The sequence below is a fragment of the Corythoichthys intestinalis genome, chromosome 17 (genome assembly GCF_030265065.1).
Source record: "Corythoichthys intestinalis isolate RoL2023-P3 chromosome 17, ASM3026506v1, whole genome shotgun sequence".
Taxonomy (NCBI): Eukaryota; Metazoa; Chordata; class Actinopteri; order Syngnathiformes; family Syngnathidae; genus Corythoichthys; species Corythoichthys intestinalis.
The window spans coordinates 37,514,350-37,526,201 of NC_080411.1; the positions used below are offsets into that span (position 1 = coordinate 37,514,350).

General features: G+C 39.9%; 1 protein-coding gene across 2 annotated transcripts; it reads right to left on the reverse strand.

Annotated features, from left to right (window-relative positions):
* Positions 1-194: 194 nt before the first annotated feature.
* sgtb (small glutamine rich tetratricopeptide repeat co-chaperone beta) lies at positions 195-5,898 on the reverse strand. Of its 2 annotated transcripts, none has more exons than XM_057818238.1 (12): positions 5,770-5,898; positions 5,170-5,282; positions 5,007-5,110; positions 4,808-4,883; positions 4,603-4,702; positions 4,437-4,541; positions 2,458-2,596; positions 2,163-2,225; positions 2,040-2,077; positions 1,879-1,962; positions 995-1,114; positions 195-934 (listed from the first exon to the last, which is right to left on the reverse strand). In XM_057818238.1, exons 2-11 carry the CDS (start codon positions 5,267-5,269, stop codon positions 1,003-1,005), a joined length of 921 nt encoding a protein of 306 aa, XP_057674221.1. In that variant the 5' UTR covers positions 5,270-5,282; positions 5,770-5,898; the 3' UTR covers positions 195-934; positions 995-1,002. The 2 variants fall into 2 exon arrangements, with proteins under 2 accessions (XP_057674221.1, XP_057674222.1); XM_057818239.1 differs by lacking the exon at positions 5,770-5,898 and adding an exon at positions 5,389-5,666.
* Positions 5,899-11,852: the final 5,954 nt, after the last annotated feature.

Below are 11,852 nucleotides of genomic sequence, written 5' to 3' on the forward strand. Positions count from 1 at the left end.
TTATACTATTTTGCAAAAATAATCTTTTGGAGATTTTTTATAAAATAACAGCCAACTGTGCTACTAGACTATCATGTAGTTCTTCATTCTTACTCTTTAAATGAAAGCTTGCTACTTAGTTAACATGAAAAAATGATTATAGTCCGTTAGAACATTATTTAAAAAAAAAAAAAAAAAAAAAAGACAAGAAGAAATTGAATTCATGACATTTTATTTTTGTAGTCATTGGAAGGAAGCATCTTCCTGGCCCAGCAGAGCTAATTTGAGACACTGGCAACTTGAGTGGGCTACCCAACCACATACACATACATTTTCAGATGTTAATTATGGTTCAGTCCATTACACAACTCAACATTTCTGATGAAATGGTGACACGAGTTGGCAGACGCTTGAACTACTACAGTAAGTGGCAGCTATTTGCATTGTAACTTCCAAGCAGTCTCGCAGAAAATGACACAAAAATCGAATCAGCCCAGTTCGTTCTCAGTGGCTCATTTGTTTCCATAAAGCTTCTGATGCCAAATACCAGATTTAAAAGCATGCAGGAGGAGCAACCTTACACATGTATAACATACAGTTTTGAAGTGTTCAGTAGTATATTATTGAGTGGTGCTAAAGTGCAATGACAAAGTCACAATGCAGGCGTGTCAGTCACATGACTAAAAAGCAACACTGGATGCTGTGATAGAGCGGGACCTTGACTCACGAGTTAAAGGTGTTCCATGACTCAACTAAAGAAATTTACTCATATCTCAAATGGTGATCGGAATGCTGGCCGGCTCTTTAACTTTGTGCGGCTTGCTTATAAATCAACCAGGGTGACGGCATTAGAAACTCGTAAAATGGCGCACTCGTAAGTCAACATACCACTGGACTCACATTGGGTCTTAGCTGTCAATCACCTCCGCGGGATCCAGCTTGATTTGGTGAGATTCTAATTTTGGAAAGGGATGAGAAGTTGAAGAAGAATGCGGAATGGAGTGCACGCACCAACCTGAGATGTCAGGAGTGCTCTTCCGCGCTCCCGCTGAATGATCGACTTCGGATGTGATTGCGTAACTGCTCGATGAGCTCTGGGTTCTGCTGCTGGATCTGCTGGGCAAATTGCTGCCCCCTGATGGACATGACATGTAATGCTCAGTGGTTAGGTACTAGGTCTCAAACCATTTCTATTACCATACTAGTTAGTAACTGGTTTTATATCGGCAAGGTATACAGTACCTTCGTGTACTTCTTTTTGATAATGGAATAACACATCTAGATAATGTTAAGCAGTGTTCCCCAACCACCGGGACGGGTACCAGTACCAGTCCGTGGCGCATTTGCTACCGGGCCGCAGAGAAATAATAATTTGTTAACAACTTCAATCTGGCCTGTACCTCTGCTGTGTGCTGCGGGCAGCGATGTCTTTGGACAGCTTTTTTAGGGGTAACAGGTCACCTGCTGAGCCAGAAGAGGAGCTTATAGCCAAGACCAATCTGCCTAATATGTGACTAAAAGATAGCACACGATGCAACAAAAGCGAATGCACTAAGAGCATCACACCTCGTGGTGAACCCTATTGCTAAAGCCAAGAAACCTTTCATGATTGGAGAAGAACTCATTATGTCTGCGACCAAGGATATTTGCAGTCAAGTTTCAGGGGAGGCCGCTGTTAAAAAAGGTTGATTGAGCGTATGGTTACATTTTTCCTGCACTTAATTTTTGTTTTAGCCCCGTCGTGTTATTTTATATTTACTGTAATTTTCTGCCACATTGCCGGTCCGTGGAAAAAAAAGGTTAGGGATCAACTGTTAAGCGTTGTACTAAGCAAAACTGCTTACGGATGCCAATAGAGGGCGCTGAAACAATGCCTGTTGACAGTGAAGTTGTACTTACGCTTCAATCAAACTGGAAATGTCGCTCAGTCCTCCCACTCCAGCAGCCGGGCCTCCCACAGCATTGGACATCATTCCCGACATTCTGATTATGAAGAGAAAGTGAGACGATAAAAGCCAAGAAAATCTGAACAGTGACAAGTAGCCTCTGCCGAAACTCACAGCTGCTGTACTTGTTGGTTCTGCATTACACTGGCCGCCTGCCGACACAGGAGGAATTTTGTTTATTTATTTATTTAGCTTACTGTCAATCAGTGATGACTATACAAGAAGCGTGACGCTTACCATGCTGATAAAGGCGGGGTTGTTGATTAAACTGGCCATGTCGAATCCCAAACCAGCGGCTATCTGCATTATGATAATGATGTCCTTTTGTGAGATGATACAGTAAAAACGCCGTGCTTATAAAGTCTAGACACCCTTGCTAAAATGTGTTTTTATTATTTTTATACTGAAAATGTTTTATTATACAAGAATCCTGTCAAAATGAATAGCACTATTAGTATGCCCTTGGAAAAAAAAAAGGTGAGTCATGAGCAAGGGCTGCCAGCATGTCGTTTCTTTATTGTCTCATACTCACGGGACTGCTGACTTCCTTCTGTTTCTGCTCAGCCACCTTCAGGTTGGACTTGTACGTGTCGTTGTCCGGATCCAGGACCAGGGCTTTCTTGAAATAGGAGATGGCCTCTGGGTATTTGTTCATGGCTGTCAGTGCCAGACTGCGTACAGAACAACAGACACAGTGGATTTACACACATTTTGATTTTCGGCAATTGTATTAAAGTGGTACCGCGACTTACGAGTTCTTCCAGGTACAAACCATCATTCCGCCAACATTTCAACTTGTGCACCGCATTATTACGGGGCAGTCGTTGTAGTGGTTGGGGTTGCGTTATGCATCAACTAGATGGAGCTACGCTAAAGGGAATGCCATGCCATGATTAGCCAATAGTGATCCATATAAAGTGTGCCTTTTATTGTGGAAAATACATTTTTTATATATTCCCCCTTGTTTTCATGTTTTTTTCTGCAATTATGATACGTATGTGTATTTTAAATACTATTTTTAGATATTACTAGTAGGGATCTGCCATTTTAGGCACCCCACGATTTGATTACGATTCAGGGTGCTACGATTTGATTATTGAACGATGATCACGGTATTGACAATGATCACGATTATTGCTGCATCATACATTACCAATGAATAAAGTAGCCAAACAAATTTATGTTCATTTATTTAAAATATCCTAATGATTCAACAGGAACGATGGAACCATGCCCATACAACAAAAAGCTGCCCTTAAACTGCCTTTTTTTTTGTTTTTTTTTTTTTGTTTTTTTTTTTTATAACAAAGCGCAAAAACATTAACCATTTTAAAGGCAGTGCTTATTTCTCAACATGCCTATACAACACACAGCTGACCTTGAGATGCTCTTTTTCACAAGAAGGTGCAAAATCATTAGCTGTTTCAAAGGCAGACTTATTTCTCCCAACAATATCATAAAATTTACACTGGTGGAACGAATTCCACATTTTCTGGAAACAAACAAAGTGTCTTTAAAAATAAGACTTCTTTTGACCAATACACTTTGTTTTCACAGAATTCTGTACTATTTCGCATGTTTGTAGTGTTACCGCTGTACTTAATCCTGATTTTAAACGTTCTGCATCTAGAGTAACTTTTGTACACCACCAAACAACGCACAACTTGACATGGAAACACACGTTAGCGCTAATTAGCATAGCGCCCGGCGCTAAGTAGTGGCATCTCAAACAACAACAAAAAAGGCTAAACAGTACAAGAGGGTTCGTGTACTCACCTCTTATAGACACACACGAGACTTAGCAACACACTAGGGACATTTTCCAATTAACACGACTTGAACCTACTGCTGGTCAACTGAAAGGCAAGGAGCATTGAACTATCTCTCTTCCCCTCTCGCTCTAAAAAAAAAGCACAAAAGCGCGACCGCCGGGTCCCTGCCTGTCTCATACACATATTTATTTTAAAATCTTTCGAAAAGGAGTAAATCTCTCGCTCAGTAACCAGCTGCATCTATCATAAGGTTGTGTGCGCGTGCGTCCATTAAAGGTGTCTGGGCGGCAAACGTGTCTTGAATTTCGTTCCGCTACAAACAGCTGTCATAAAGTTATTAGGGAAAATCATCGTTTTTGAACATTTATGAATCATAATCGAATCACGATGCATCTAATAATTTTTTTGGGCACACCCTTAATTACTAGTAAACAATATTATTCTTTGGTAGCTTTTAATTTCTAAACTGCACTGGTTTTTAATATTACAACTATATATATGCGTATTCTAAATATTACTTTATGTATACTTTGGGATGTTTTTCTATTTATACGTACATTTTGAAAATTACTTTAGACAACGTTATTGAATTATTTAAAATAAACATTTTAAATTTGATTTCAAGTCACTGGTTCATGGCTGTGTATTTCAGGCTGCGACCAAATAAATCATAAAACCCACTTCTATCATATAAAGATTTTGAATGTGGGTTTTATTGTATTTAAAATTTCATACTTACCCCATCCTTCCGTACGCTTTGCTGTAGCCAGGATCAATCCCGATGGCTCGCTCGCAATCGCCTGTCGCCTCTGTGTAGTCGCCCAGCTTACTATGAGCAGCCGCCCTGCACAACATCAGCGTTAGCATTCTCTGGCCTTAGCATCACCTTAGCTTGTGGCTAATACCTGTTACAGTAGTAGACAGCGTTCCTCAGGTCTAAATCTATGGCCTTGGTGTAGCACTCCACTGCGCTTCTGTAATTCTCCTCTTTCATGTGGTTATTACCTGAAAACAGTATTACGTTATACCGCATCGCCTCCTCGCCTCGGTCCATAAATGATCACTTTGGCATCAGGATACAAGTCGGCTGATCAAACGGTATTTTATCACCTTCGTTTTTCAGCTGTTCAGCTCGTTCAGCATCTTCAGGCGAAGGTGATGTCACTGGCGAGCTAAGGTTGTCGTTCTAAGGGACATACAGATATGATATCTACGATCACATAACATTTTTTTTTTACCTGCATCCAAGACACGATTTTGGTAACATGCTGCTTACTGGCGGTTTTGGAGTGTGAAACAAACCACTCACCTTGAGCAGAGAGTTAAGGAAGACCTCCATGAGGGGCTGCGGTGCCGCCAGGTGGCTATCACTGGAGGTGATCTTGAAGGTGGTCTCCAAACACTGGATGGCAACTGAGACAAAAGTGAAAGTTCATACCATTTGGGACCACTGTTACGAGGCCTCCCCTTACCTTCCAAGCTCTCCTGTTCGTCAGAATTCAACGTGCCGCCGTGCGTCTGATCCCGTAGGAACTGGACGATAGAAAACGCCAGGCGCTTCTCCACCGCCATGTTTACCTACAAACTACCCACATACATATTTTGCATTGTTCATTAGCAAAAAACTGAGTTAATGTTGTAGTCTCATAATATTTTTTAATTCATAAATAAATATTTAAAATATTAGGTACCACGATTAATCAACAATCCATTGACTGGAATGTAATGATTTTAAAGGCGATGACGTCACGGTTAGCAGGTGCAAACGTGCACGCGGGAAAAGTAGTCACGTGCAGAACGCACACGTACCCCGCCCCCTCCTCCCGTGAAGTGCTGATTCGGTTTGTGACGTCACTGCATTTTATGTCAATTAGGCTTAAGCGCAAACCTAATTTGGGGCATGTGACCGTTACAAAAGTACCGTAAATGGGCGTCTCTGCCTCAAACGAGCGCGAGTCTGACGGACGCGACGGTCAAGGGACACACAGGGACTCCATAATAGCTATTACTTGTATAAAAGCTAATATAGTTAACATAATTGCGTTAAAAGATGATGTTTAGCATCTTCTTACCTGAGCCGCGGCCGCTTAGCCGTCGCCGTCACTCGCGCCACGGACAGCTCAAGCTAGCCAGACCCTACTCTACGCATGCGCAAGAGCTCGTGGTGATACCGGAAATGACAGAAAACACTTTGATATACCGACGGCAGCTACTGTTACCGTGACAACAGCCGTGAAACGAGCCTGAAGAGTTTTTTTTGGTCGTTCTCGCTCGCTTTTTTTTTATTTTTTATTTTTTTTTATGTAATTTAATTTTGAATGACGTGTGCCATATTTACGTCACGGACCACGGCTTCCAGGCGCACGCTCGGGAGGGATAAATCACCTGCACTACACAACACACTGAATACACACACGCGACACGAGCCGAAACAAAAACTACTTCGTACCTAGGGGTTGGAATCTCCGGGGGCCTCACGATTAGATTAGGGATGTCAAACGATTAAATTTTTTAATCGAGTTAATTACAGCATAAAAATTAATTAATCGTAATTAATCGCAATTCAAACCATCTATAAAATATGCCATATTTTTCTGTAAATTATTGTTGGAATGGAAAGATAAGACACAAGACGGATATAAACATTCAACATACGGTACATATACTACATAAGTACTGTATTTGTTTATTATAACAATAAACCAACAAGATGGCATTAATTGAAAGACTTGTAGTTCTTAAAAGATAAATGTTAGTACAAGTTATAGAAATTTTATATTAAATTAATGTTTTCGTTTTGTTACAATTTGTAAAATTTTAAATCAAAAAATAAACTAGTAGCTCGCCATTGTTGATGTCAATAATTACACCATGCTCACCCCCCAAACCCATAAAATCATTTGGACCCAAGCGCCAGCAGAGGGCGCCAAACACCAAAAAACAGGTAACAAGCGGACATTACACTGCTCTCATTTTAATCTGTTTGAGCGGCGCATGTGCGTTAATTGCCTCAAATATTTTAACATGTTTAATTTTAAAAATTAATTACCGACCGTTAACGCGATAATTTTGACAGCCCTAGATTAGATACAATTTTTGATTCAAGGCTCACGATCACAATTACCTCACTATATGGTGATACAATAATTATCGATAGACAGGTCTGGAAATCAGCTATTAATTAATTTCATTCCCCCTTACTAAGGTTGTTTCTTTCAACAGAAAAGGTAAAGTTGTTAAATCTATAGCCTATCTGTAGGCATGAACAGGCTTAGTACAAAAAGACCAAGGCCAAACATGGCTAATTTATCTAAATATTCATATTTTGGAAAAATAAGCCTACATGACTGCTGTGATATATAAATAATTTTTTTTTTTTTTCAGGTCATTCATTGTAAGAAAAATGCAGCACGGCAAAACGCCACGCTAGAAAATAAGCAAAAATATCAAAATGGCTTACCTCTTCGGTGCAGGATTGTCAAACTGTAGGACCATGGCTCCCAACAAAATGCTTACTGCATATGAAGGTGAATGGCCTCACCTAGCTGGCGTTAAATTGGTCTTTTGGAAGTCCGCACAAGTTCATCCATTGTTCACATTTTTTCCCTCTGAGTTTTGGGCTTCAGGAAACATTTGAAGAAAATATCCTTCACATGTGGACGGTCGTAATTTCTAGAGTCGTTTGTACACGTTCCATAGCAGCAGTGTTTAATCGACATGTTTGTTTTTTGAAAGATTACCGGCAGAAAACAAGCATTACTTGCATGGGTTGTATGCGATCTCGCTTCTATGTTGACCCCCTTTCGGTTTATGATGGCGACGTCATCCAGCCTTGCTGTTTAAAAATAGCATTCATGCGGTACGCTATTGGACAATTGGTGCCGTCAATGGCAGCCAGAGTTAAAATAGACACTTTGGTAATGGAAAATTTCAGTAGCAAACAGTTGGTTCCTCTATCAAACAGTGACTGACACATTTTTAAAACAATATATCGATTCTTGGTGGGAGCATATCTATAACCATGCAAAGTATTGTGATATATCACCATTGTGATTTATTTTCACAACCAGAGGTGGATAGAGTAGCCAAATATTTTACTCAAGTATAAGTAGTGTTACTTCAAAATAATATTACTCAAGTAAGATTTAAAGTAGTCATCCAAAAACTCAAGTACGAGCAAAAAAGTATTTGGTGAAAAGAATACTCAAGTAATGAGTAACATTGTGAGTAACTGTCTACGATGTTTGATTTTTTTTTTCTTGAAACAATGGTATTTTTTTTTTCTCAGCACAGTTATCTATATGAACTTATTATTATACTTTAAAATAACCTATTACATAACCGCATTATGCCAAAGAAACACACACACACACAAATAATTGAATTCCAGCGAGAGAGAAAAAATCTGCAGCAATGAAGCATCATTTGTCCAAAGAGCATGAGTGCCCTAAAGTGGAGAAAATAGTTCCTTAGTTTGAATAGTTGAATAGTTAATTGTTCCTTCATAGTTTGTATTATAAAAATTAAAAGGACCATATCTCCGGTTTTCCATACTCAATCGATGCCCAATAAAAACTGGGAGAAAGTTTAAAATCCACACTTTCGAGTCATGTTGAGGGCAGCGCTCTATGTCAAATACTTAATTTTAACCAATGCTTTAAAGAGCACAGGACAGGAGAAAAAAAAGTCTAAAATAGCATTATTATGTGAATTAGAATCATATTTTGAGACGATTCGACTACAGTGCTGCTCGAAAGTTTGTGAACCCCACAGCGATGGTCAGATTTTTTGTAAAAAAAACTAAAATAACCTTATTAAATGTTAAGTTATACCCAAATCCACAATACTGACATTCCAAATAATGGACTGAAACAAAAGAAATAGTTATATTGTCATTCTTTATTTAACAAAAGTGGTTGATTTAAGAAAAACTCAGATATCATGTGTGCAAAAGTATGTGAACCCCTTCAGTTAATAGGATATTGCGCCTCCTTTTGCAGAGATTACCTCAACCAAACGGTTTCTGTAGTGACTAATCAGCCTCTCACATCTACTTTGGGGGATTTTTGCCCATTCTTCCTTGCAGAACGCAGTCAGTTGAGAGAGGTTTGATGGGCGTCTGGCATGAACTGCTCGCTTCAGGTCCCGCCACAGCATTTCAATGGGATTTAGGTCAGGACTTTGACTGGGCCAGTCCAGAACACGAATCTTCTTCTTTTTCAGCCATTCCTTGGTTGTATTGCTGGAATGCTTTGGATCATTATCATGTTGCATGATCCACCTTCTGCCAAGCTTTAACTTCAAAACAGATGGCGTCAGGTTATGTTCTAGGATTTGACAATATTCCTCAGAATTCATGATTCCCTGGACTATGTGGAGTTGTCCAGGTCCTGAGGATGAAAAGCAAGCCCAGATCTTGACATTCCCACCTCCATGCTTCACTGTTGGGAGAAGGTTCTTTTGGTGGTATGCAGTGTTGACTTTTCGCCAGACATGGCGGTTTTGGTTGTGACCAAACAGTTCAATTTTGCACCTACATCAGTTGATGAAAACTCTTTTTAATTTAGTCTCGACAACACAACTGTTAAAAAAACAAAAAAAAAACTACTGAATTGATTGATTAGGAAATCAGGTTGAAATAATAGAAAATTCCAAAATGTTGAGGGGGTTCACAAACTTTTGAGCAGCACTGTATATACAGCAATTTAGCAAAGCGCAGATGACGAGAAATTAAGTCTTTTAATCTGCCGGTTAACCACCCCTACCGTTATAGGGCACTAGCGTCCCCAACAGGTGGATAACGTCAGCTGGAGAATGGGCTCATTGGTTTTACTATTCAGCCCATTGAAGGGGAATTATGCAGAACGAGGAAAACGCAACAAAGAGAGCCGCAAAATGTTATTGTTTCAGTCTCTCTACTCCAATATTTTTACAGGATATTCTTTTTATCCGAGTAGTTTTCCCCAATAGCTAAATAAATGGCTTAAGAAGCACCAGTCAGCCGGTCAAGGGGGAATTATTCACAACGAGGAAAACGCGACAAAGAGAGCTGCAAAATGTCATTGTTTCTGTCTCTCTACTTCAATATTTTTACAGGATATTCTTTTTGTCCAAGTATTTTTCCCTAATTGCTAAATAAATGGCATGGTCATGACAAATAACAGTCTTGTGCTAAATGGAATATGAAATATTAATAATGCATTTATTCAGGACGACATGGCAAAATTATTCCATAATGGTCAAAACTGTCGACTTCACCTTTACTGTCGCACCTCCCGAACGATATTTTATGACACCTAAATCGGGCTTATGTCATTTCCCTTCCCCGGCTTCGGAGAATGTAAACAAGCCAAGAGGCGTGACAGCTAGCCGACATGTTAACCCGAACCAGGTGATGTTTCAAAGTCTTCGAAGCGGAAAATCACACATAAATAGCCCGGATTATTTCACATGATGACTCGGTTGTCGATTTTCCTCGCCGATTGGCAAACCGCCCGGCGGAGAGCAACTTACAGCTCACTCCCCCCTGCTACTACGGACAGGAGAGCTTGCCGTGGAAGCAGCTGGACAATGACTGCTGAACAAACTGGCCGACGTCGGAGAAGCGTGTAGCTGCCAAATGGTCAACACGAATATGGCAAAATAATGCTTTACGACACAGCGAAGTCGTAAACAGAGAGAGTCAGTGGAGGAGGGCGGCTGCAGTTGTTGTGCTGCTAACATGTGCAGCTAATGTGTATGAGGAGAGCTTTTTACATCCCCATCCATGATCAAACGTAAGTAGTCCTTTATTTAAAGAAAGTTTGTAGTGTTTACTTTGTAATGGCTGTATTCGCGGCTATTTTTAACTCAAAGTTGCAATTTCTGATCGGTCAGAAAATTTGACAGAACACCGGCACATGAGCACAATAAGCCGAATATAGTGCTGTCCCTGCGGGGGGATGTGCAACAAGCCACTGGTGTTGTGCCGAAAATAGCCGGCCGTATGCATGTCAGCCACAAAATGCAAGCCACCTACATATTAAAATGATCCCAGTATTTGACATAATACAAAACACAATGTTTACTCACTTCCTTGTAAGTCCCATGGTCCCACAGTAGTAGAGATTGTTTTGGCTAATATCCACCGGTGAAACCCCAAAAACGCCTCTCCCTCGTACAGTAAGATTTTTCTGCAGACGTTTGGCTGGCGTGATGAGAAAAATACACGTATTAACCCGCAAAATCAGCTGAATCCTTAGTCCTTCTCATACAACAGTACGGCTGTATAGTGAAGAGGACTCCTTCCTCCGTACACGTCACAGCGCCCTCTTTTTGAACTCGAGACTGTTGCCGGAAGTCACTCATTTTCATGGCGCGGGATCCGAAAAACTAAATAAATTTAGTGATCGCTTCCACACACATCCAAGCGGTCCATTTCATCCAGGAGCATAAAATACCGCGTGTATTATGAAATAAACACGCTTTTTCGCGTCACAGGCACATTAAAGACGCCACATGATTAAACAGGTCTGCGTGATCATAGAATGGAAAGCTTGAATCTGATAGGTATTATAGAGTCATGTGATTATTGTTATCTCATTGCTGAAACTGGTAGAGCTACTGTTGGCATTGATGGAATAAAAGTAAAATCTAATATGTAGACTAAAAAGGAAAAATGTGATGACAAATGTAGCCCAAAGTAGCGGAGTAACAGTAGCGTTTCTTCTTCCCAAATCTACTCAAGTATAAGTAAAAAGCATGGCTTAGTAAAACTACTCTTCGAAGTACATTTTTCTCAAAAAGTTACTCAAGTAAATGTAACGGAGTAAATTTACGCGATATTAACCACCTCTGGTCACAACCCTAATACATATTCCAGTCAAAGTCAAGTCAAGTTTATAGAACTCTCAATAATCAAAAACATCTTATTGGGTTTCACAACCAAACACTAATTGAAAAACAGTAAATACTAAAAAGTTAACGAAATAACTAACAGTGAATCAAATAAGTAAACATTAGAACTCAAATCAGTGAGGATATCCTCTGATCTACACAACACAAACTACTTTACACACAAGCACAGAAACTTAAACTTTAAAGTGTGTGCATGTGTGTATGCATTGTAGTTATACGTGATGTAGTGCAAAAGGTCGAATTTAGTAGCCAGTATTTA